This window comes from Condylostylus longicornis, unplaced genomic scaffold (genome assembly GCF_029603195.1).
Source record: "Condylostylus longicornis isolate FDR11 unplaced genomic scaffold, ASM2960319v2 ptg000027l, whole genome shotgun sequence".
Taxonomy (NCBI): domain Eukaryota; kingdom Metazoa; phylum Arthropoda; class Insecta; order Diptera; family Dolichopodidae; genus Condylostylus; species Condylostylus longicornis.
Genome location: NW_026577996.1, coordinates 1757781 through 1783259, shown reverse-complemented (window position 1 = coordinate 1783259; position 25479 = coordinate 1757781). Strand labels below are relative to the sequence as shown.

Genomic DNA, 25479 nt, shown 5'->3' with positions numbered 1-25479 from the left:
TGTACTAAATGTAATATAATTAATGTAATTAGTAACAGTAGATATTCGATAGTTCCCATCACTAATAAATTTGTACTTTTGAACTGTCACTCTTTCTTAAAATTCAGGGCCAAAGGTCCTCCTCTGTGTTGCTGTCAACCGAGTTCAAGCGTCAATCTATAGATCCTTAATCGATGAGGGTATATGTGCGAGTGCGATAATATGGTGTTGAAAATTGAAGTAACATAAAATCAAAAACAAACTTGTAGTGTCAAAAATTGTATGGGTGTGTAATTGTGTTGTGACATTAGCGGGAATCTCTTATTTCAAAATATATTTTGAAATATTTTGTTAGTTTAAAAGGATGAAGTCTAATTTTTATTTGGAAAGATTAGGAATTAGGTATGGTTTCGTGAATGTTTTTATATCAAGTGTAAATATAAGTATGTTTTAAATGCCCACAGGTATTCTGTGCGATTGAATGAAGGAGTTAATATTGTAGGTAGAGTTCCAAATGCAACTGTTAAAATATCTGGACCATTTGGATCGAGAAATCATTGTAGTGTTATGGTAGATGGCGAAAATATTCGTTTAGAAGATTTCGTATGTATTTTAAATAAGTGGATTAGAATGTCTTTTAAAAGCCAAATTTTAGTCTTCAAACGGAACTTTTGTGAATGAAATTGAATATAAAGGTTCGTCAACCGTCATAAGAGAAAATGATAAAATTGGTATTGGAGTTCATAGTATAGACGAATTCTTACAAGATTGTATATATCATGTATATAGATTGAAGAAAATAAGAATGGAAACATTTGCTGTTGAAGATGTTGCAGAAAAAGATGATGATGATTCAGTAGTTGTAATCTCTGAGGATGAATCGATTGAACCAGATACAATAGAAGATAAAAAAAATACATCTGTAGAAAAAAATAGTATAGCAGATTTAAAGGTAAAGATGGATTTAATAAAGAAAATTGACCATTTCTTTTATAGGTGAAGGACAAAGTAATATAGTTTTTGTTAAACCAAAAAAAATATCTATCAAGAACATAGAAGAACCAAGTAATTCGAGCAAGCAAGCATATATTAACCAGATAGACATTGTCAGTAACAAAAACTCGGAAAATGATAAAATAGTTTCTACTGCGAGGCTAAACCAGAATCGAAAAATTGATAATAGCAGAGAAGTATCTAAAACATTAAGTAATAATATTTGCTGTTTCTCTGGTAAAACAACACACAACGGAGTCAGCAGAAAAGTCGTTGAAAAAATGGAGATAGTAGAAAAACCAAATGAATTACAAAGTGGAGGACTCATATCAGATAAACAAACGAGTGATGAAGGAAAAGAAGCAGATTGCAATTTTCTTGAGTTTCAATCCGATGAACTTTCGCAAGCAGTGTGGGATGAAATTAAACAAGAAATAGCTGAGTTAGATATAACAGAAATAGAGGGCAATGAAAACTTACAAAATATTGACAATAATTTTTATACAAAGGACGTTTTGGACCTCACGTTAGATGACGATGCTTTAAAAAATGAAATGGATGAAGAATTAGACCCCACAACACGAAAATGGTTCATGAAACTGTCTCAAAACTTTGACGAAACTTATGAAAAGAAATCGAATTCAACTCTTTTAAAAATTGCTTCAGATGAAGACGAAATTATTTCCAACGGAGAAACGATGATAAATCAAACTTCGGAAGGATTTTCAATGCAAAATGACAAAAATCAGAACAGAACTTCCATGGAAACCAATAGGATAGAAAAAAATGACGATTCAAATTTCGTGAAAGTTGATGTCGGCCCAGCAGAGATAAATAAAAAGAAAAACAATGTCCCTATTATAGATGCTCCGTCACTTCCTTTAAAAAGAGGCAAAAACAGAGGTGTATCAGCAGATTTAATTTCGTTAACAACCACAAAAAAAGCAGTACATATTATTACATCTCCATTAAATAAAGAGTCTCCTAAGAAGAGTCTACGAACTCACTATTCTCGAACAGACAATCAAAGTTTAAAATTACAGAAAAAATGGCTCGAAAAACCAAATGCTATAAGAGAAAAGAATAAAAAAATTCAGATAAGGGATAAGCGAAAGGAGAAACTTAAAGAATTAGCGGAGAAAAAGAAATCAGAAGATAACTTAGAAAAACCTAGGGAAAAACGCAAGCACTCTATTTCCATTGATAACCTCGATGATGAAGAAAAGGAAAAAGTTGTTAAAAAAGCAAAGGTGAAAGTAACAGATAAAAATCGAGGATCATTTTTAACCGATTTGGCAAGTACTTCCACGTCAAAAATACTCAACAGAAGGAAAAGTAGTGAACCTTCTACCAGTAAGGAAACTCTTTTCTCTAATGTTCTTTCTTCTGCCGATAGAAACCTAAGGAAATCAGTTGATATAAATAATCAAAATCGAAATAAAAAAACAAGAAGCATGAACCGTATTAATACCGCTCCTAATACTCACCATAGTGCTAGGTTAGAAAATAATCACAAATCAAATGTACAGCTAAAAAAAAATCTGAAGTCATGCATAAAATCGAATGATAAGAAACATTTGAAAAACAGCCCCAATAGAAAAGTAAAATTTAATCTTGAGCCTACCGTATACACATTTTATGTTGACACAACAACTGAAGAAAATGTTGATCAAATATCTGTTAAAGAAACTAATAAAAGAATGTTAGATTTGTCACACTTTGAAAACAGAAAACGCATGTGGCAACTAAAATATCCAAGATCTGCAGTATCTAATACGGATCATATTTTGTCTGAAATCCTTTCATGGAAACCTGAATGGTTTGATGTCAGAGAAAAAGCGAATGTCAATGGCACATCTCTCTTATGCCCTATGATTCACTCTTTTAAAACATTAGAAGATTACCAAAAGTAAAGCGCAGTTAAAATATTAAACTAAATAAATTAATGTTTCTTTATGATATTTTAGAATAGTTTTCCCCTTGATGAAATTAGAGTTATGGGAGAGATTATTAAAAGACAGGAAATCTCATGAAACTAAAACTATACAATTGAATTTAGTAAAATTTGAGATTATAGAACAAACTTCAGTAAAAAGAATTATTTGTCACTGCGAATGTAAACATATTAACTTTTATAATACTGTAAAAAACTGAATTTGCGCATTTTTTCAGACACCAGTGCATTACCTTTTAACAAACCTTTATTTTATTCAAACGAATTAGTTTTTGTTGAAGTATTAAACAAGGAAAATATTTTTGGTCATGTAATAACAAATCGTGTTTTAAGTACAAATAATAAATTTTTAGCATTTGTTATCCATTTATTAAATATATTTCTTGCATTTTAGATCCAAATTCAACTACAGTCCTAAAGACATACGGTGTGAAAATTGAGAGCAATTACAATTCAAATTTTTTAACTGAAATAAGAAACGCTAAAGTGATAAAAGTACAAAAATTGTCAGTGATTGCAACAGAACTTGGTGCATTTGAAGCCGTAAAAAATTTGGCTTACTCTCCTTTACTGCAGAAAATTTTAAGTCCTCAAACTTTAATGCAGAACACCGATATTCATACACAAAGTGAATTAAAACTGTATAAATATAATGGTTATGACCAGTTAAACGACAGCCAAAAAAATATTTTAATGGAGACCTACTTACGTACAATTGACCCCTCGAGAGACACTGTAACACTTATTGAAGGGCCTCCTGGAACTGGAAAATCAAGATTAATTACAAATTTGATTTTGCAGCTACAATATGGACTTGAGTTACGTCATCTGGATCGAAAAATATTAGTTTGCGCACAAAGCAATGTCGCTGTAGATGTTATAACGCAAAAATTAATAAGGATTCGAAAAAAAATGGACAGCAAAAAGTTCCGTTTAGTGAGATATGGCGTTTTAGATAAAATGCATATGGAAGTAAGACCATATTCTCTAACAGAGCTCATAAAATTGCAAAGAAGATCCATAAAACAAACTCCAAAAATGACTGCGTTGATGGATGAGGTAAATTTTCAAATAATGTTAGGCATGATATGGTCGTTCATTATAAAACGTTTTAGAAACAATTATTAGAAGAAAAAGTTAAAAGGTTGGAGAATAGAAGAAGGTCTAACAGCCGAGATGATAATGATTTAGAAAAGGCCAAAAAAGATTTGAGTCAAATAAACAATTTGTTAAGTGAAAGTTATAATGAAATTGATAGAAATTTAGAATATAAGTTCTTAGCTAACGCAAATATAGTTTGCACAACTCTTTCAAGCTGTGTCAGACTTTTGAGGTATTTAAAACATTTTATTCTTTCATTTTAAAATAAGTAAGAAAATATTTTTATGTTTTAATTTAATTAATTTTTAAAATATTTTTATTTATAATTAAGGTATTGCAACTATTTCGACGTATGTATTATAGATGAAGCTACACAGTGCAATGAGCCTTGGACCTTGGTTCCCTTACAATTCGGTATTAATTCATTGATTTTAATAGGTGACACTCAGCAATTGCCTGCCACAACATTATCTTATGTATGTATTGAAATAAATATATATCTAAAGCTAATACTAATTATTTCTGTAATTTTATCATAAAAGCTAAGTAAAGCATACAACTTCGGAAAATCTTATTTTACCCGTGCTAAAGAAGTGATAGGAATGGAAAATCGCTTTATAATGAGTTTAAAGATTCAGTATCGCATGCATCCCGAAATTTGCAAATGGCCTAATTCATATTTTTATAGAAATCGTTTAATGAACGATGATATTACTACAAGTTTTACACCAATACTTAAGCCATATACAATAATTGAATTAAATTTTAATCAAAACAAGAGTTCAACAAATGGAATAGAAAATTGTTCAGAAGCAGATTTTATTGTTAAATTAGTTCAGGGATTGGTTGAGCTTATGCCAGTACAGAAATTCTCCTACGGTATAATTACTCCTTATAATTTACATTGCCATAATTTGCGCGAAAAAATAAGGTACAGTATAAAAGAAAATAATTATGTATATTTTATGTTGTAATTTTTTTTTTTACAGAAAAGAAAAACTTGACATTGAGGTTAATACAATAGATTCATATCAAGGAAAAGAAAAAGATGTTATTATTATTTCGAATGCTAGAACGCAGGGAATTGGGTTTTTAAATGAAATTTGCCGTTTGAATGTTGCATTAACAAGAGCGAAAAAGTGTCTCATATTATGCGGTAACTTTCAACATTTAAGTGACATAAATGTGTGGAAATCGCTTATATCAGATGCAAAAAAAAGAAAACTATACTATGAGCCTGACCAAAGTGACATAAAAAATTTCAACAACAAAATTTTAAAATATTTAAAACTCTGATTACCTGTTAACTATTAAGTACCTTCTGTATATGTATATGATTTTTTTTATTTAGTAGTACTATATCAATTTAAGTAATTGTCATTTAGACTTGTTAAAATAATATTAAATTTTTATACCGAAAATTTCATCTTAATTATAGTAAAGTTGTTTAAGTAGGTTTAAGCTCTTTCTTAACATAACTCATTAATTGTTACACATTATTAAAATGTATAATGTAATATACATAAACTAGCTTTCGAAATTAACGGAATTAAATTTGACTTTTAATTCGAGTGCTAAAATTGTCTTGAAGTGAATGTAGACTTGGCATAAAAATATTTCTTTCAGATGTGGATCGGGGGCTGTGTAAGTACATACACACTTATATAATTGATTCCTTAATTGGTTCCACAGATTCTCAGCATTTCCTTTCTAGGAAAGTTTGAGAAAGACTTCTGGTTGTTTGCTGTGGTATAGGTGTATTTTTCAGGTGTGACATTTCTACTGTCAAATTACGCAAAATCAAAACAAAGTCGGTAAATAAAAACATATATGCATATGGATGTACATTGCACATTGTACATATACATATGTATATTTTATATATAGTTTTCAAAGGATGAGAATTAAGGAAATATAAATATTCTAACAAACATTTTATTTATTTCCATAAAAAAAAGTAAAATAAAAATAGGAAAAGTAGAGTGTTAATGATGAAGAATGAAGTGAATGAAGAAATAAATTCCAAATTTAACATAAGGCGCATAGCTATTAGCTTTCAAGAAGCAGATAATGGACACTCGGTGTCTGATGAAAATAGACGTTTTAAATATAAAAATGATTATTATGAAAAATTGTGTGATTTTTCTTTGGAAACTTTAATTTATGATGTATCATTAAATAGTGACATGAAAATTGAATGTGTGGAAGATTGCAGTAATAAATATCTTTGCATAGTCTTAGATATTTCTAGTAAAGGAGTATGCAGAAGGAATATCGAAAGCAGAATTCGATTATTACAACTAGTCTGTTTGGATGATTTATCTTTCATAACTGGATCTATAACTAGGAGCGAACAATGTTTTGAATATAACAAAGATACTTTGTGTGATCGTGTATATAATTTATTGAAACAAAAACATGAAAATGATAATTTGGAAAATTTTGATGGTAAAAAGCTTAAACAACATTTACGCCCTTCTCTTAGACCATACCAAGAAGAGGCTGTCAAGTGGATGTTGTACGTTGAGAGCGTGAGGCAAGAAATTGTAGACTATAAGAAGATCAAGTTTGTTGATTGTGCTAGTTATACATTTTATATTAATCAATACAATTTAGATATAACCGAATTTATTCCTAAAAGGATATTGCCAAGTGGCGGTATTTTGGCAGACGAAATGGGATTAGGTAAAACTATAGAAATGTTGTCTTTGATTTTACTCAAGCAGAATGTATTATTTATGCCCGAAAATGATATATTGTTTGATAGTTCTGATAATGGACCATCTTTAGCTAAAATTAAAAAAATGCAGGATAAAGTACTTTGTATTTGTTTTAATAATTCTGTAAGAAAGAAAAAAACTGTTAAATGTATTGAATGTGAAGTTTTACAACACGTAAAATGTGTACGGTTATATTCCGAACCAGATAATCCACATATTTGTCCAAGTTGTTGGGCTAACAAAAAGGAATTAATAAAGAGCCAGGCAACAGTTATAGTTACCCCAGCTACTATAAAGAAACAATGGTATACTGAAATAATGAAACATGTGTTAACACCATTGAAAGTGCTACTTTATACCGGAGTCAGTAATACCTGGATAAGTCCAAATGAAATATCCAAATATGATATAATTTTAACAGACTACAATATATTAAAGAGAGAAATTTATTTTTCCGCTGACAACAAATCTCCATGTAATTTTAGAAATTCTAAAAAGTATATGAGAATGGAGTCTCCTCTTTTAAAAGTAATATGGTATAGGGTTTGTTTGGATGAAGCACAAATGGTTGAGTCGTCAAACACGAAAGCTTCCCAAATGGTATTAGATTTTAGAAACATCTTAATTTTATATAAAATCATTTTCTTATAGGTAAAACTTCTTCCAGCTGTGCATCGATGGGCAATTACAGGAACGCCTATTCAAAAATCTTTAGAAGATATCCGCGGTTTATTTGAATTTTTGGATGTTAATCCAGTTTTTGAAAAAGTTTATTGGAGAAGGTTGACTGCTACATTTTTTGAAGGCAATTATGAGTTTTTCATTGACGTTCTTGGAAAAGTAATGTGGCGTACATGCAAAAAAGCTGTTGTAAATGAATTACAAATACCAGAGCAAGTAGAAAAGGTTCACTATATTAAATTTGATGATGGTGAAAAATTGTTTTATAGTAATGAACGCCAAATTTGTTCACAAAGTTTTAAGGAAAAAATATCAAAACTAAAAACAGAATCAGCATACTCACTTACTATTTCTCAGTTTGATGCTTATACACTGAAAAAGATTTTGGAGCCTTTAAAAAAACTTAGGCAAGATTGTACAGTTCCAATGCTATTGAAATTTCAAAACAATCAAAATCATGTTAAGAAGCTATTGCAACCTCAAGAGCTCTTGGAGCATTTAAAAGGGAGTAATGAATTAGAATGTAAAAATCAAATTCGTCTTATGGCATCTAATTGCAATGGTTTAGCTGCTATACATATTATTCGAGAAGAGTATGAAAAAGCGATAAAAATGTATGAAAGTGTCATAGGTTTGGCAAAAGAGTTCTCAGGATCGCTTAGTGTTGATAGCTTGTTACAAATCCATGCTTTGCACAATATTCGAATAGCTGCTGGATTTGCTAATCGGGCCGAAACACATGTTTTTGAAAGCTACATAAGTCAACAGTTTGAACTTGAGTGGAAATATATCAACACTTATATAAAAAAATACTTAGAGGCTTTGGATTGCTATACGAAAACAGAAAATATCTTAAATGAAAAGTTTAAAGAAATCGGGACTCAAAATGTTGAAAAGTCGTTTATTGGTATTTTTGAGGAGCTTGGCCGTTACAGTCTTTCCGAGACACTTTTGCTAAAGATTCAGGAAGATAATTTCGGCTTTGCTAACAGTATATTTAGTGAATACAGCCGAAGTATTAAAACAATAGAATTTCATATATTTACATGGTTCCGAAATGTAACTGTCAAACGAAATGAATTATTAAAAGAATTCACTAAAATTATAGAAATAATTGCTTTGATCAAACCTAAGGAAAATTTGCACAAAAAAGTTTCTGATTTTGTCAAAGCAGTGTTTGAATGTCACTTAAAAGATATTCGAGGTGAAGATAATGATAGTGAAGATGGAAGAAAGCAAAATGAAGATAAAAGCGACATTTGCGATTTATGCAAATCAAAGATGTCTTTAAACGAATATGAATGTTTAATTTTTGATAAACAATTAAATAAAGATACAGAAGTAACTGCAGGAACGTGGAATCCTTGTGTGCAGGAGTACATATTGAAATGTGCGTGGTCTCTCGCTAAAAATCACAAAATTGCTTCATGTCATTTAGAAGGATATGAAAAATCCTTAGAAATTATTGAATATTTAAAAAAGGAATATAAAGATCTTTCGAAATTATGGAGTGAAATAGAATTTGTTGGTAAGTAGTTGCTTTTATAAAGCATGGACTGCTAAGTATTTTATACATTCCATTGATTTAGTCGTTCCATATTTTTGGAAACATTCTATTATTTTAAACGTGCACTTTATTATTTAATTTTTATTCAAAAAAAAGTTAACAATTTTTACGAAAAAGAAAATATCAAAATAAATAATCAATATTTTTAATTTTAGCCAAAGCATACGATGAATTGGAAATGTGTAAGATGAGATTAGAAGTCATAGATGACGATGTTGAGGCCAAAAAGTCAAAAAATGTAATATATCAGATACCAATGTACCAAGTTAATGACACATTTGAAAATTTATTCGTTGAACTAAACCAATCTAAAATAGAATTTTATAAAAAATTAGGTCGACTGAAATATATACAGCATTTAGAGCAAAATTCCGAACCAGATAATTGCCCTATATGTAAATCCCGGCCTAGTTCTAAATACAGTGTTCTTGATTGTGGTCACATAATGTGTGTCTTATGTCTCGATGAAATGACGCGATATAAAATAGGAGCTTCTTTTAGCTGTCCAGTCTGCCGTGCGAAGGTTTATAAAGTATATTTTGTCACTCGTAAGCCACCTAGAAATGATGTTCCGGTGAAAGGCGAATATTCTTCAAAAATACAGGAAATTTTATCCGTAATAATAAAACTTAAAATAGAAGACTCTAAAGTTAAGATTTTAATTTTCTCTCATTGGCATTCCATACTAAAATTAATTTCTACAGCATTGCGGGAGAATTCTATTGAACATAGGTTAATGTCATCAACAAAATCGATCGAAGAATTCAAAAACGAAAATTTAAATGTAAATTGCATGCTTATGTTGTTAGCACATGGATCTAAGGGGCTAAATTTGATTGAAGCAACACACGTTTTTTTAGTGGAGCCCATCTTAAATGTTGCCGAAGAACTGCAAGCTATAAGTCGTGTTCACAGAATCGGGCAAACAAAATCTACTACTATTCATAGATTTATAGTCAAAAATACCATTGAGGAACAAATTTTTAATACAATGTCCAAATTAAAATCTCTAGATTACAAAGATTTAACGGTAGAACACTTACTACAATTTATCTCCGAGCAGAGCGAATATGGTAATGAAAAGGATGATTAAAGAAATTTTAAAATAACTTAAAAACTTTACCATTCAAATTGAGATTAAATCAAAGCCTGTAGTTTTACTACATATATCAATATTCATGCCGCTGCCACAAATATAAACGAATATAATGTTAGAATACAACTTACATTTTGATTTTTGTACGTTATTTTGTCATAGGTTGGTTTATCAACAATATAAAAAAATTTAGGAAGTTAAGGCAAAGTATTATAATAAATATTTAATTTAATTTTAATTGTTATTAAATTGTAAGAGGAATGTGTTTACTTCTTATAAAACATTCTAATTTTCGTGCACACAATAAACTTTTGTTATATAAATGGGTTCTTAAGTATTACAAAAGCCTTAATTTACTCAATACGAAGGGAAGAAAGTAATGACACTCCGCATCGAAATTTAAATGTAACTAAAGCAAAGGAGCGAATACAAAAATTTGTCACAATCAAAATTACTTCAGAATTACAATATTTTTAATATTGATCAACTATAATCAAGCACAAAGGTGTTTTAGTGTGGGACCATTTGAATTCACCGCCTAGGCAAATATAGAATTGATGGTATGATACTCATCTTGGTTGCTAGATGATGCCCTCAAGACATATACTTTTAGCCAGAATGATTGCCAGATTATAATTACTTTCTTGGCTGTAACATTAATTAAGAAATTTTAATTTGTAAAAGGTGTCCCAAAATTCACACAAGATTTGCCAACCAAAAAAAAAATACAGCGCAACAGCCGGAAAATCAGGGTTATTAAAAGTTCCCGAGCAACGATTCAATTACTGCATGAGTCATTTCCCGGTCGTGTAATTTCCCGTTTTGATGATCAAAATTGGCCGCCCGGATCATGCGATTTAACGCCGTTGGACTTTTTCTTTGAGATTTTTTTAAGTCTTAGGTTTACGGCAACAAGCCCACGACCAACCACGTCTACTATGTAAATCAACAAAAAATTTACAATTTAGTTAAAATAAAAAGATTGATTAGTATGTACATATGCTCTCTTAAATTTATTTATTTCTTATTATGAATTATCTTAATAATTTGGTGGAATGGGAAGCGGTTTGCAATCAACTAGGTTCTTGAAATTGCATGTTGAAGTTTTAATATCAAACCATAAATCATCAGCACATCTAAAACTGTGCTTTAAATTGTTATTACAAATATAAAATACGGCGCAATCGTATGGATCGCGGAAAGTTCCATTTTCAGTACATTTAAATTCAGGTCCAGGCGGTGGTGTCGGGTTGGGTGCAGCTGTTGTTGGGTCTGTAATCGGAGCTTGAGTTGTTGGCGGATTAGGTGGAATACTACCATCTCCCAAAACTCTGTTGATTGCTTTCATTAATGGGTATTTTTCACCACAAACACCATTGAAATCATCAGTTTCTAATGACCAAACCATTATGCCTCCCAATTTATATTTATTAGCGTAACGCGTTTTTAATTCAATGCTTTTCACATCATCATAGCCAACCCATTGGTTGCCATTAAAAGCATATGGTACTTGTTGCGTGGATTCCCATACTTGCGTCCATGATTGTGTTTTGAAGTTATCACAAATTTCATTGTATCCTAGAAATCCAGCTTGTCTAGTATAGGGACCAGCCTGTCCTGGACCATAAAAACGTGAGCCAGGCTTATTTTCGGCAGCGTTGGCCAAAGCAAATGTTCGGCCATACAATGGAACACCTAACACAATTTTATGAGCTGGAGCTCCTATAAATATTTAAGTAGTGATAATTTTGTAATTAATTTTTTTTAATTAATACGTAACGATTGTGATATGTTTACCTTGTTTTAACCAATACTGAACGCAACTGTGTACATTAAGTTGTTGTTGCGTTACGGTAACATCATTTGGACCAGGATATAGAGGTGCATTGATACCAGTAGTTTCATCCCATGTTCCATGTAAATCGTAAGCCATAATGTTAATCAAATCAAAATACTTTGAAATGTTGGGAATGTCATAAGATTGACTAGCTGAAAATTCTGCAGCTGCAACTGCTGTTGTTAAAATCAAACCATGTTTTTCTAATCTGAAATTACGTGCAAATGTGCGTGATTAAAAATTGCTTTGTTAAAGGACTGTTTGTATATTACGTAACGTATTAGAAAGGAGGAATCCTTTTCAATTATTTCTTTTTTTAAGTATAGTAAAATTTATAAAAATGTATTACGAATTGCATTTCAAAAAAGAAAAATACGATAAGTTATATGTGAACAGCCTTATATGAAATCTTAAAGAATCTTACTCTTCCTTGAATTCCTTCATCCAAATAACGAAATTAGCTTTGTCTACTTCAACATCGCCTCCTCTTTGTGCTGGATACTCCCAGTCCATATCTATGCCGTCAAAGTTGTGTTTTAAGGCAAATTCTATTGAAGTTTCAATAAATGTACGTCTTTTGATTGGATCTTTAGCAGCTTCAGAAAATTTAATTGAACCTTCGTTCCATCCACCAACAGCAGCCAATGTTTTGAGTTTTGGATTTACTTGTTTCAGAGCATTAAATTTTTTGATGTTACCTATAATTATGATAGGAATTTGCTTAATTTCATTTGCTAGTTCCAGCTTTGTATTATCTAAACATATGTACCTTTTCCCCAGTTCTCTTCAAGATCTAAATATGCATCAATAACTCTAAATTCACCTTTGTCATTTATTCCAAAGAAAGAATACATTAAATGCGTGCACAGATTTGGATCAATATGTTCGACGTCAAATTTTCCCTTTCCTGTTCTATAAGTGGCCCATGTTCCAACATAGCACACAATATTTTCTAAAAGGTGTAAAAAAGAAATAGCGATTTAAAGAATTAAAGGCGCGATTCCAAAATAATAGAAAAATTGTTATAAATTAATTAGTAATTGCTAATTATAATTTATAATTTACAACAACATTTCTATTTTGTACAAAAGAAATTAAAAACTTCATGATGTTTGATTGAAATTAATTTAAAATGCGAATTTTTACACAATCTAGCACTGACAAAACTTACTATTCTCAGTTGCACTTGCAGCAACTGCAGCTAAAGTAATTAAAGCAATTAATATCAGCTTCATTTTTTTAGTAATAAGTAACAAAGTATACTCAATCCTTCTGAAAATAAAACTGAAAACCGTAACTTATATTAGACCTTTTATATATTGCTTGAGTTTATTATTTTTCCTATTTAATCTATTTAATGAAAAGAAATTCAATTAAAGTTTTTTGAGTTTTTTGATAATATAAAAATATGTACCTACATAATAGATTAAAGTACTTGAATGCTTTGTTAATGACACTTACATTGTACATGTTTGTGTTTAGATGTATACATATATGTGCGTATATATGTGTATATAAATAAAATATGTTTAGGAAGACTAACTTAATAGTCCTTAGAAATTTAAATTTCGTTATGTTAATCATAGCTTTGGAAAACATTTTTCTGCAGCATCGAATATTTCAAGGCGATCTCAAACAGATTGTGTGGGGTAAGAAGTTTAAAACACATTGCATTTATTTCGTACCGTTGTTGTTCTTTCATAAAGAAAATTCTTTGACTCAACCTCAACTTTCTTTGAGGAATCCCAAACTACAAAAAAAAAGTACTTTAACTAAATAAGTGTTATTTTCAGCAACTATTTAAATTGACATGCGTTTTAAAGACGGGAGCAATGAGTTTAGAAAAAATTTAATATATATAACCATTAATTTCATATTTCCAAACACTTATAGAAGCAGGTTGTTGCAATAAAAGCAAGATCGAAAAAAGGATAGATCTCTTAATAATTTAAATCTAAGTCTAAATAAATTATGATCTATTTAACCAAATTCTAAAGCTTAAATGACTTGAATTCATTGTTTTAAATATAAATAAATTGAATTTATAAATATATACAACATATACATACATATGCTTATGTATAATATGTAATAAAAAAAAACTTATCGGCGACCACATTTAATTTAACTTATTTTCAATTAATATATTAAAGTGGAGAAATTCCAAATTTTTCAATAGTTCAAATTTCATTACAAAATTTCAATGATCAATATAATTGAGATCAATTTTCATTAATCCCTCAAAATTTCTGACGTGATCGTTTTACTATTAAATGCTTTGATAAAATTTCTGAATATTTTGTTACTTTAAAAACACTCAAATATTTAAATAATACGCACTCAAGTTTGAAAAACCCCTGCTGGTTTTTTATAACATATATGTAGGCACTTAACAAAATGAATACAACAATTGTTGGGATTAATAATAGAATTAAGTTATTTTGAAAATTATATTCATAATGTTGAGTTGAAGCTTCTTATGTTTTTATGAGTATAAATTTAAACGAAAATAATCTTTTATACCATAACAAAAGATTAGAAAAATCAACAGTATTATAGTTTTTATAAGTTTTGCAAATAAAATAATTATAGCCTTTATATTTTTAATAAGAATTAATTTCCACCGGACCCAATTTATAAATAATATATACTTAAATTAGTCATTTTGGTATGAGTATACGCACTTTGGGCTATCTATTTTTATTAACGATAATAAAAAATGTCCTAAATATTGAAGATGTTCAGAAATGATTTCATTTAATTACTTAATAGTTATTGTAATTGTAATATATCAATGACTATGTTAATTGTTCTGTGTAAGGAACTACATATGTAAATATGTGTGCATTTGTTACAAATAAATTTAGTACTCAAGATTGTATTTGAAACATCAAAATTTTTCTTTGTCATTTAAATGTCTTAACAAAATATAGGCAGGAAACTGCAGATATATTTAATTGATTTTAAAAAAGACCAATTACCTAGTGGATTTAATTCAATTTTCTTAAAAATTTTTTCTAAAAAAGAACGAACAATCATCTTATAAGTCCGAATTGCTGGATAAATTTGCCTTGCTCCATTACTATTGCCTTGACTGTAGACAGTTTGAAACATTATTATTTATAGATATATTAGGCAAAGTGAGGATGTAATAAGAACCTTTTACCTTGTATTTAAAGCTAATATTTTCTAAAAGCTTTTTCTTCTAGAAATTCACCTAGTATGAGTAAGAAAAAGTAAATGTAAAATATGAGGGAAATTAATTTTAACATTAAAAAAAACAAAAATTTTGGATGGTTAGCTGGGATTAACAAAATACATATTTTAATAAAAAATTTATCTCAATTGTGACTGAAGATGTTCCCACTTCATTTTGAAAATTAAAAAATTTGTTCAGCATATAGGGTTTCCGGCCGCTTTACTTTTATTAATTATGGTACCGGGAATGACTTATTCAAAAACCTTCTGTGTAGTGAGATTGGTTTTATTTATTTTGTTTTTCGTTTTTATTTGGGGTACACTTTGCCTATTATTTTGATTTGTGTCTCAAAACTAATTCTATGCAATATTTTGCAAATATGTGGCAAAAGATATCAAAACATTAATTTATTAATTGTCAATACATACTTATGTACATACATATGTATATGAACAAAAATAAAAACGAAATTTTCCAAATTTTAAAAATTTGCAAAGTCTGAAGATAAATGGTTTGTTCGAATGTATTCCAACTTTATCATTTTCATATTAAATATTTTTCCTTATTGACTGCCAATTTCAATTGGGCCGGTATTTTTTTTCGTATCAATCACATACTTGAAGGGATTAGCCTAATATTATTACCACCGCAAACTGTCACCGATAACATTATCAAAATTATTAAGAGCTATTGAAAATATCAAGATTTGTCTTAGCTTGAGTTAGATTTGAAAAACGGTATATAAAAGGAGAAATTTAATATTTTTGAATCAGTCCGATTTGTCGGTGGGAGTAATTCATATATTTGAACACAGCTCAATTATTTTTCACAATGAAACTAATTGTACTAAGCGCTTTGGTTGTTTTGGCTGCAGTAGCTGCAACTGAAACACAGAACCGTAAGTTTTTAATATAAAATAAATTTTCCATTTCACAAACTGGGCAATAAAACTATATTGTTGTTGTACAGAAAATGTTGTATGCTATGTTGGAACCTGGGCAACGTATCGTTGGGGAAATGGTAAATACGATGTTGAACATATTAATCCTCATCTCTGCACACACTTAATGTATTCATTCTTTGGAATTACGGAAAATGGAGAATTCAGAGTCATTGATGCATATTTAGATCTTGAAGAAAACTGGGGTCGTGGTAAGTTTAATTCGGTATAATTTATTGAATAAGGTGTACGCATATACTAATAAATTAAAAATATATTTTTTATATAGGAAACATAAAAAAATTCAACGCTCTCAAAGAAATAAATCCAAAACTTAAAACTTTAGCTGCTGTCGGTGGATGGAACGAGGGTTCAATTAAATTTTCAGAAGCTGCCAAAGATCCAGTTAAGAGACGCCGTTTTATTGATACCTCAATTGAATTTGTTTTAAAACATAATTTCGATGGTATTGATATGGATTGGGAATATCCAGCTCAAAGAGGAGGTGATGTTGCAGTAGATAAAGCTAATTTCGTTATTTGGATGAAAGAATTTAAAGAAGAGTAAGACTATTGTTAAAGAATTTATATTTTTGCAATTTTGAACAATTTATTTATTTAAAATTACAGATTGGAAAAACATGGTCTACTTTTAACAACAGCTGTCGCTGCCGCTAAATTCTCTGCAAGCCAATCATACGATATTCCAAACATGTCTAAATATTTTGATTTAATTAATATTATGGCTTATGATTTACATGGTACATGGGATACAACTATCGGCATTAACGCACCACTATATGCTGGCCCAGCTGACATTACTGAAACACAAAAACAATTGAATGTAGATAGCTGTGTTCGATATTGGTTAGAGCAAGGTAAAATAATGGCAGATTTATTGATATCAGTTTTAAAAAAATTTTTAATTTTTTAAACAGGAGCCCCTCCACATAAAATCGTATTGGGTGTTCCATTATATGGACGTAACTTCGCTCTTGCAAATTTGGCTGAAACTAAACCCGGTTCACGTTTTAATGGTCCAGGACAAGCAGGTCCATATACAAGACAAGCTGGCTTTATTGGATATAATGAAATTTGCGAAAATTTCAAAGCAGAAAAATGGACTCAAGTTTGGGAAGAAACACAACAAGTACCATACGCATTCCGTGATAATCAATGGGTTGGTTATGACGATGTAAAAAGTATTGAATTGAAAGCTCAATATGCAAAAGATCATAAATTAGGTGGTATCATGGTTTGGTCATTAGAAACTGACGATTTCAATGGAATTTGCGGTGAAAAATATCCTTTAATGAAAGCAATTAATAGAATTATAAGAGGTAGTGCTCCTCCAGATCCTTCAACAACTTTCGTACCAACAACAAATACAACACCATCAAAACCAACGAAACCTACTCCACCACCTGGTCCTGAATTCGTATGTTATGAAGACGGTACATTCCGTGATCCTTTCGATTGTTCTGTATTCCATATTTGTGAAGGAGATAGAAAACACACTTTCTCATGTCCACATGATTTATGGTTTGATATTACTGTTAAAACATGTAATTTCAAAGATTTAGTTGATTGTACACCACTTCCACGTCCGATTCATTAAAATAAAAGTTTTATAAAATAATATCTTAATGAGTTTTTAATTAACTTTGTTTTTAATTCATATAAATATATACTTATATATTACCGTTACTCCAGATGTGCAATTAAGCTTCCTGCCTGGCAATGAAAAGGTACCGATCCTTGGATAGTTTTTATCAAAATGTTTTACAAACCTCAAATAGAAATATTCTACAACTATTTTTATAATATAAATGTTACATACAATAGAAATGAGATCTAGAAATGATTTTAGGATTGGGGAGTCTTAACACTGAAGTGAATGTATATTATTCTTAAGCGAATCAAGAAAAAGAAAATAACTATTTTAAATGTACCTACCCAATACATACATAATTGCATAATTACAGAAATAAACTAAAAATAATCGTTCATCTTTAAGGAATGCTCTTCCGTACTGTTATCTAATATACATATCCAGACACTTAACTTTTTCCTTAAAGCAGAAAAACAAACGGTGTGTTTTGTGTTATGCACCTAATTCAATTTAATTTAATGAATTTTTACAGACCAATATTAATGAATTCATACAAGCCAATTAAGAATTCAATAAATTTAACTGCGCGCAATATCAATGAAAGTGTCTTAAAAGGTTATGCATCTTTTATTGAACAACAAAAAATAAAAAAGTTATCTGAACAAGGTACAGGAATTGTATATTTTAAAAATTATACGTACATACTTTCGTATTTTAATAAACAACATAAGTAAGTATAAGTTTGCAATTTGTTTATATTACTAACACCTATTTTAAAATTTCTTGCGCTTTTTGAGTACTACAGTTCAACAAAGAACGATTTTTAGATATTTTCCGGATCACGCAATGAGATGAACATAAGGGAAACTATTTATATTTCGGGTCTAGCAACAAAAAACAAACATTTATCATTGGAAATGGTTTTATTGTTTTTCAAAATATTCCCCATGAAGATCAATACACTTTTGCATGCGCTGAAACCAATTTTCGTAGCACTTTTTCCACTCCGATTGAGACACCTCCAAAACATGGTTTTTGAACGCATCGACTGCTTCTTCAGGTGTTGAAAATCGTTGTCCACGCATTTTTTTTTTTGATGTGAGGGAATAAGAAGAAGTCATTGGGTGCTAAATCAGGACTGTACGGCGGATGACCCATCAATTCGACATTTTGAGTGCTGAAATAGTCCATTGTTTCAGCTGATTTGTGAGAGCTTGCATTGTCATGATGAAGAATGATTCGCCGGCGCTTGTTTGTTTTCCTTATTTCTTCGAAAACTTTCGGCAAACAGATGGTGGTGTACCATTCAGAATTGACCGTCCTACGTTCCACTAAAGGTACTGTGGCCACATGACCGGTTATACCAAAAAAAAACGCGATCATTTGCTTCGATGTGCTTCTTCCACGAACAACTTTTGTTGGATTTGGCTCGTCTTGGAACACCCATACGGTCGATTGCTGTTTCGTTTCGGGCTCATATGCATAGATCCATGATTCATCACCTGTGACTATCTTATAAACGTCTTTTGACGCACCGCGATTGAATTTTTTCAACATTTCTTTGCTCCAATCGACACGAGCCTTCTTTTGTGCAATCGTCAAATTTTTTGGGATCCATCGACAACACACCTTTTTCACGGCAAGATGTTCATGCAATATCTTATGTACGCTGGTGGAACTAATGCCCAAGGATGCCTCAATCTCACAGTATGTCACATGCCGGTCCATCATTATCATTTCGCGCACAGCATCGATGGTTTCCGGCAAAACGACCGAAATTTGCCGACCTTCACGAAATTCATCCTGGAGCGAACGGCGTCCGAAACCAAACTCTTGGTACCAGCGATTTACAGTGGTTTTTGATGGTGCTTCATCACCAAAAGTCGAAACAAGTTGATCGAGACACTCTTGTCTCGATAATCCGCGCCGAAAATCGTAAAAAATCATCGCACGAAAATTTTCACGGGACAATTCCATTTTTTGACCGAGATGAATTTTTCAAGTCACTGTAAACAAAACAATTCGCGCTCGAATGACAAAACGATTGCACCTGGCAGCACTAGTATTGCCAGGACCCGAAATATAAATAGTGACCTCGTATCTATATTTTACGGTAATTCGGCTTAGCAAATTTTACTTTTGGGTTTTTTTTGCTCAGTTTTTCTTTGCGAGAGTCTCCAAACGCCATTCTGTCGAGTTTTGTGCGGATTTTCTTGTTTTATTCAGCCCTTCAGAATTCAGTGAAATTTTCTACTGCTGTGTTGTTTATTTTTACTCGAAGAACGACTCTTAATCTCTCAGGGCATTTTGCTCTAGATAGTTTAGCTTGCCTTGCATATATCTTTTTGTGTGTGCAAGTAGCGCCTGATCGTCTGTATATTCCAGGCTTTTGGGTCTACTCGTGAAGGTGTTGATACTACCGACACTAGTGTTTCTCTTCTTATGATGTCGTCCACTAGCACATTATATAGGAGTAGATCTTTATGCTTGTGCAATTTTATGGAGCTGCTCAATTTACTTTAATGAAGAACCCTTAGCTCTGCATCCTCATGTAATTATTTTATTATGTTTATTATTTTATTTGGAAAGCTTTTATTCGCTAAGGAATACCATATTGCCTCTTGGTTTATCGTATCGAAGAACATTTCGAAAACCACAAAAGTAATATACAGGGGAGAATTTCATTCGACTGTCTGTTCTGTGATTGTTTGAAATTTGTTAGACTGATCGATGCAGCCGCGTTCCCTTCTGAATCTCGTCAGTTCCTCTCTAAGGTCTGCTTTTATTTTAGCCTTAGTCCTGGAGTGCAATATAAGCGCAAATATCTTTATAGCTGCATTCAGTATTGTTATATCCCGCCAATTCTTACATTCCGTTAAGTCTTTTTTTGTGGTAGCTCTATTGCAATGCCATTCTTCTTGATGGTAGCTTTATTGTAATGCCAGCAGCAACATATTTGCTCTGTTTGCTAGACTCAGTAGTTTATTGGGTTCATTATATATGCAGTTCTATTGAAGCTTATTTTTAGCAGCTCTACCGGAATGCAATAGGAGCTTGCTGCTGTGTTGTTTCTGAGCCTCTATTATATCTCTTTCGTTTGGCGTTTCAGGCCTATTCTGCTGCTCTGAATACTGTTGATGGCTGTGTACTGTTGCTTCTAGATACTGTTGCTGTTAATTTCTTCAAAGTACTTTTGTGCTGGGTGCATTGCTTCATTACGCCTCCTTTGTTTTCTGAATACAAATATGAAATTTTTTTTCAAAAAAAAAACAACTTGTGATTCGAAATCATTGGGATAATGATATTCGATTTTCCCCGGTTAAGGAAGGTATTGAATTATTTGAAAAACTGAATAAATTGCAATGATATTTAACCAGAGTCAGAATAAAAATTAATTGTGATCCAAAACAATCATTAATACTGTAATCATATTTATACTCAAAATTTAAAATCTAAAAAAAGTAAAAAGAGAACAATTGATTATTAATTTTAAAAATGTTTATGAAAAATCACTTACTTATAGTGAGCTAGGTTTTTTTATTGTTTAAAATTTTAATCGATTACATATCCACCTGCACTCAATTTTTAATCTTAATTTGTTTAAACGTCAAATTGTTAAACAAAAGCATAATTCTCGAGATAAAAGAAACAATTACACTAATTAGTCTTATACCTTGATTTTTTGAAATTATTATGGAAATCAAAATGTTTTTGTTATTTATCAGTTTTTCTATAATCACCTAATCTTACTTTATTGTTTTGCAATTAATAAGGTTTGCAAAATCGTGATTTTAAAAGCTCTTTCTGGATTTTCAAGTGATTTAAATGAAAATTTTATTGTTATTACGGATTTATCTTTGAGTAGATCCCAAGTATTGTTGAATTTCATTTTTTCGGAATAATTATTATTGATTGTTTAATCATTTAACTTAAATGTGTTAATAATTTTTAAAATACAAACATACTTTCTCATTTTGGTACTTTGTCAATTAGTGAAATACATACACGACATCTTGTGTGCTAATTAGGAATTTAATATAAAAATTTTATTGTTTTAGAATTTTAATTTTCATATTTTATGAAATTTTAAACTTTTCTAGTGTTTTGTACTGTGAAGGTCGGAAGCGAATAAAAAATTGTATTTTACGAGAAAACTACCAGTCGTTAAGTTTTTAACTCTACCAGTAACGTTAAGTTTTTAACATTTCTGTAATAGACAATTATTTCAATCACTATTAACAAGTTCGTAAAAAGATGATATAATATAGGAATTCTACTTCAATAATTGTTATACGCACAATTAAAAAGTTATTAGCGGCATTTGGAGAACTTTTTTGGAGATTCCGACCTACTCCGTATTAAATTTATTGAGAACAGCCATGTATTGAAACATTAACATCACATGCTCGAATCCTTAAAGCTAAAGTTTGTGAATTGCCTAACAATTTTTGCTTTCTTTAAATATACTATTGTTGCCGTCTAAATCTTATGTAGTAGTAAATTGTGCATTTGAAAAAAATCCTATTTCGCTTTATCAGTGTTTAACTCTTTCAAAAATAATTTGACTGTTTAATCGTTATCTTGAATTTAGTCTTTAATTCGCCTAGACATGAAATGAATTTTCATATTAAAATCAGCGCTGAAATGTGACTCAATGTTTACAATATTTCCATACTATGAATACCACACTCAACTTTGTAAGACTTAAACGTCATTAAAATTGATAGGAGAACACTTTTGGTACGGTTAGCCTTTAATCGTTTTTATCAAATCTGATTAATATTTTCGATAGTATTCTTATCAGTTAGAAAGGCAACTCTAATATTATTTTCAATATCAATGCGCAATTGTTTGTTTACATTTATTTTCAGAATTATACTTGAAAGTTTGAAATTCTGAAAATTTAAAAAATTTTTTTTTATTGGTAAGTAAGAGTAGCTAAAAAGATCTGATATAAAATGCATTTAAAATAAAAGAATTGTTATTTCAAAATTCAAAACTTAATCAGCAATGATCTTTATTTCTTGAAATCAAAACCATATCTCACTCAGAGATATTTTTGGGCTAAACGACATGGTTAACACAAAACATAAAGCTAAGAGAAAAGAAGTGTTTTGGCGGTACTTAAGAATTTTCCACTCTTCACTCATGTAGAAAGACAAGAGTGGGTACTATAAAAGAAAATCAAATTTAATTTTTGTATTTTGTATAACTATTTATTTAATATGGCGGTGGAAGTGGTTCACAATCAACTAAATTTTTAAAATTACAAGTTTTGGTTTTTGTATCGAACCATAATTCATCAGGACATCTAAAACTATGCTTTGAGCTATTTTCACAGATATAGAATGCAGCACAATCATATGGGTCGCGGAAAGTACCGCTTCCAGGACATTTGAATTCAGGAAGAGGTGGCGAAGTTGGCCCGGATGTTGTGGTTGATGGTTCAGGAGGAATACTTCCTCTTATCACTTTATTAATAGCTTTCATAAGCGGATAAGTTTCGCCACAAATTCCATTAAAATCGTCTGTTTCTAGGGACCAAACCATTACTCCTCCTAAGTTATGTTTCTTCGCGTATTGAGCTTTCAATTCTATACTTTCTACATTATCATAGCCAACCCATTGATTACCGTTAAATGCATAAGGTACTTGTTGTGCTGTTTCCCATACTTGTGTCCATTGTTCTGCTTTGAAGTTTTCGCAAATTTCGTTGTAGCCTAAGAAGCCTCCTTGTTTAGTGTATGGACCTGCTAAACCTGGGCCATTAAAAGGAGCACCTGGTTTATTTTCATTTGTATTTGAAAGTGTGAATGTACGTCCATATAATGGAACACCCAATACGATTTTATGTGGAGGAGCTCCTATTAAAAACATACAAAGATTAAATTTTCATTTATTGTAAAAACCGTATATAAATATTTCGATTTTTTTTGCTTACCTTGTTTTAACCAATATTGAACACAGCTATCTACATTTAATTGTTTTTGAATTTCAGTAACATCATTTGGACCTTCGTATAGCGGTGCGTTAATACCAGTAGTTTGATCCCATGTGCCATGTAAATCATAAGCCATAATATTAATTAAGTCAAAATATTTGGAAATATTTGGGATATCATAAGATTGACTAGCAGAGAATTCAGCGGCAGCTACAGCTGTTGTTAAAAGTAGACCATGTTTTTCCAATCTGTAATTTTAAATAAATAAATTGTTCAAAATTGCAAAAATATAAATTCTTTAACAATAGTCTTACTCTTCTTTAAATTCTTTCATCCAAATAACGAAATTAGCTTTATCTACCGCAACATCACCACCTCTTTGAGCTGGATATTCCCAATCCATATCAATACCATCGAAATTATGTTTTAAAACAAATTCAATTGAGGTATCAATAAAACGGCGTCTCTTAACCGGATCTTTAGCGGCTTCTGAAAATTTAATTGAACCTTCATTCCATCCACCAACGGCAGCTATAGTTTTAAGATTCGGATTTATTTTCTTCAAATTATTAAATTTTTTTATATTTCCTACAAAAAATTAACAATTTTTTATTTTATTGACATGTGATTTGCAGTTAAATTTTGTACTTGGTTATATTTAAGCATACCTCGGCCATAGTTTTCTTCAAGATCCAAATATGCATCAATAACTCTAAATTCACCTTTGTCATTTATTCCAAAGAAGGAATACATTAAATGTGTACATAAATTTGGATTTATATGATCAACATCGTATTTCCCATTTCCAGTACGATAAGTGGCCCATGTTCCAACATAACATACAATATTTTCTATGAAAATAAAAAATATGAACAAATTGCTTATTTTAATTTATTTTAAATTTTTTTGAAGAAATTTAAAGACTATAGATTTAAATTACTTACGATTCTCAGTTGATGTTGCAGCAACAACTGCCAAAACAGTCATAATACCCAACACGAATACCTTCATATTTTCAATTTAGACGCAACTGTGTTCAAATGTAATAGACACTTCAAATGAAGTTTTAGACTGAATTTCTCGGAATAGTTTTTGTCTTTTATATACATATGTACATATATTGTATTTAAAAAATTATTATCTTGAATAATAAGTACACCAGATAAACATTCTGATTTTGTTAGTATTTCGAAGTCAAAATAATTTGATATTAATTTCAAGTGTGTACGTAATAGTATCGGAGAAAATCGAAAAGATGGATTAAGGAATCTCTTTATCTGGATTTATAATGAACTTTATCCTGTTTAATTGGCGTTGTTGACGTCTTAAAAGCTAATACCATAAAATATTTTAAATCATAGGGTAAAAAAAATAATATTTTACAGTAATAATTTGTTACTCAATGATTAAACCAAAACCCAAAAGTTAAGCAGCAATTTAATCTAGCAATCTATAATAAAATAAGATCAAAATTATCCTCATTATAGCATACATTAATATTATGTTCATACAATGTATGTATGTATACGCAATTCTTTGAGGAAAAATAGAAATATTTGGAATTTTTTTTTGGTTCTGTATAGCTGTTGTTTATCAAAGTTAATTTGGGATTTGGAAACTTCTTATATGGTTGCATCATAATTAAACTATCAAAAGCACAAGCAGTTTTAAAACTAAAGAGGGCCCATAACTTACAATCCGAAGAATTGGTGAAAATTTAAAAAAATTAATTAATTAAAGTTTAAGAAAAATAAGTTTTTTCAAAAAATCACAAGGCGCATTAATTTGACTTTGTCCACGCGCAAGTGTTCACGGACTAATTAAGGGTTTTAATTTTCAAAGTATAGTATAACTCAGGAC

General features: G+C 30.4%; 5 protein-coding genes across 7 annotated transcripts; 3 read left to right on the top strand and 2 right to left on the bottom strand.

Moving 5' to 3' along the window:
• Positions 1-204: 204 nt before the first annotated feature.
• Positions 205-5532, top strand: LOC129607268 (uncharacterized). Its single transcript, XM_055518143.1, has 11 exons — positions 205-381; positions 444-582; positions 635-914; positions 976-2881; positions 2940-3088; positions 3145-3258; positions 3321-3985; positions 4042-4259; positions 4359-4503; positions 4570-4958; positions 5017-5532. Exons 1-11 carry the CDS (start codon positions 344-346, stop codon positions 5321-5323), a joined length of 4350 nt encoding a protein of 1449 aa, XP_055374118.1. The 5' UTR covers positions 205-343; the 3' UTR covers positions 5324-5532.
• Positions 5533-5863: 331 nt separating this feature from the next.
• On the top strand, positions 5864-11032 carry LOC129607407 (E3 ubiquitin-protein ligase SHPRH). Of its 3 annotated transcripts, none has more exons than XM_055518419.1 (4): positions 5864-7347; positions 7399-8956; positions 9151-9611; positions 9700-9874. In XM_055518419.1, exons 1-4 carry the CDS (start codon positions 6016-6018, stop codon positions 9730-9732), a joined length of 3384 nt encoding a protein of 1127 aa, XP_055374394.1. In that variant the 5' UTR covers positions 5864-6015; the 3' UTR covers positions 9733-9874. The 3 variants fall into 3 exon arrangements, with proteins under 3 accessions (XP_055374394.1, XP_055374393.1, XP_055374395.1); XM_055518420.1 differs by having other exon boundaries at positions 6485-6593; positions 6644-7347; positions 9151-11031; XM_055518418.1 differs by having other exon boundaries at positions 9151-11032.
• Positions 11033-11118: 86 nt separating this feature from the next.
• On the bottom strand, positions 11119-13188 carry LOC129607408 (chitinase-3-like protein 1). Its single transcript, XM_055518421.1, has 5 exons — positions 13100-13188; positions 12698-12880; positions 12353-12626; positions 11889-12136; positions 11119-11813 (listed from the first exon to the last, which is right to left on the bottom strand). The coding sequence occupies exons 1-5, from the start codon at positions 13161-13163 to the stop codon at positions 11131-11133; spliced, it is 1452 nt and encodes a 483-aa protein (XP_055374396.1). The 5' UTR covers positions 13164-13188; the 3' UTR covers positions 11119-11130.
• A 2734-nt stretch (positions 13189-15922) lies between these two features.
• LOC129607479 (chitinase-3-like protein 1) lies at positions 15923-17684 on the top strand. The gene is made up of 5 exons (XM_055518506.1): positions 15923-16025; positions 16097-16279; positions 16357-16630; positions 16697-16944; positions 17005-17684. Exons 1-5 carry the CDS (start codon positions 15959-15961, stop codon positions 17682-17684), a joined length of 1452 nt encoding a protein of 483 aa, XP_055374481.1. The 5' UTR covers positions 15923-15958.
• A 5214-nt stretch (positions 17685-22898) lies between these two features.
• Positions 22899-24679, bottom strand: LOC129607478 (chitinase-3-like protein 1). Its single transcript, XM_055518505.1, has 5 exons — positions 24564-24679; positions 24288-24470; positions 23934-24207; positions 23620-23867; positions 22899-23542 (listed from the first exon to the last, which is right to left on the bottom strand). Exons 1-5 carry the CDS (start codon positions 24628-24630, stop codon positions 22899-22901), a joined length of 1416 nt encoding a protein of 471 aa, XP_055374480.1. The 5' UTR covers positions 24631-24679.
• Positions 24680-25479: the final 800 nt, after the last annotated feature.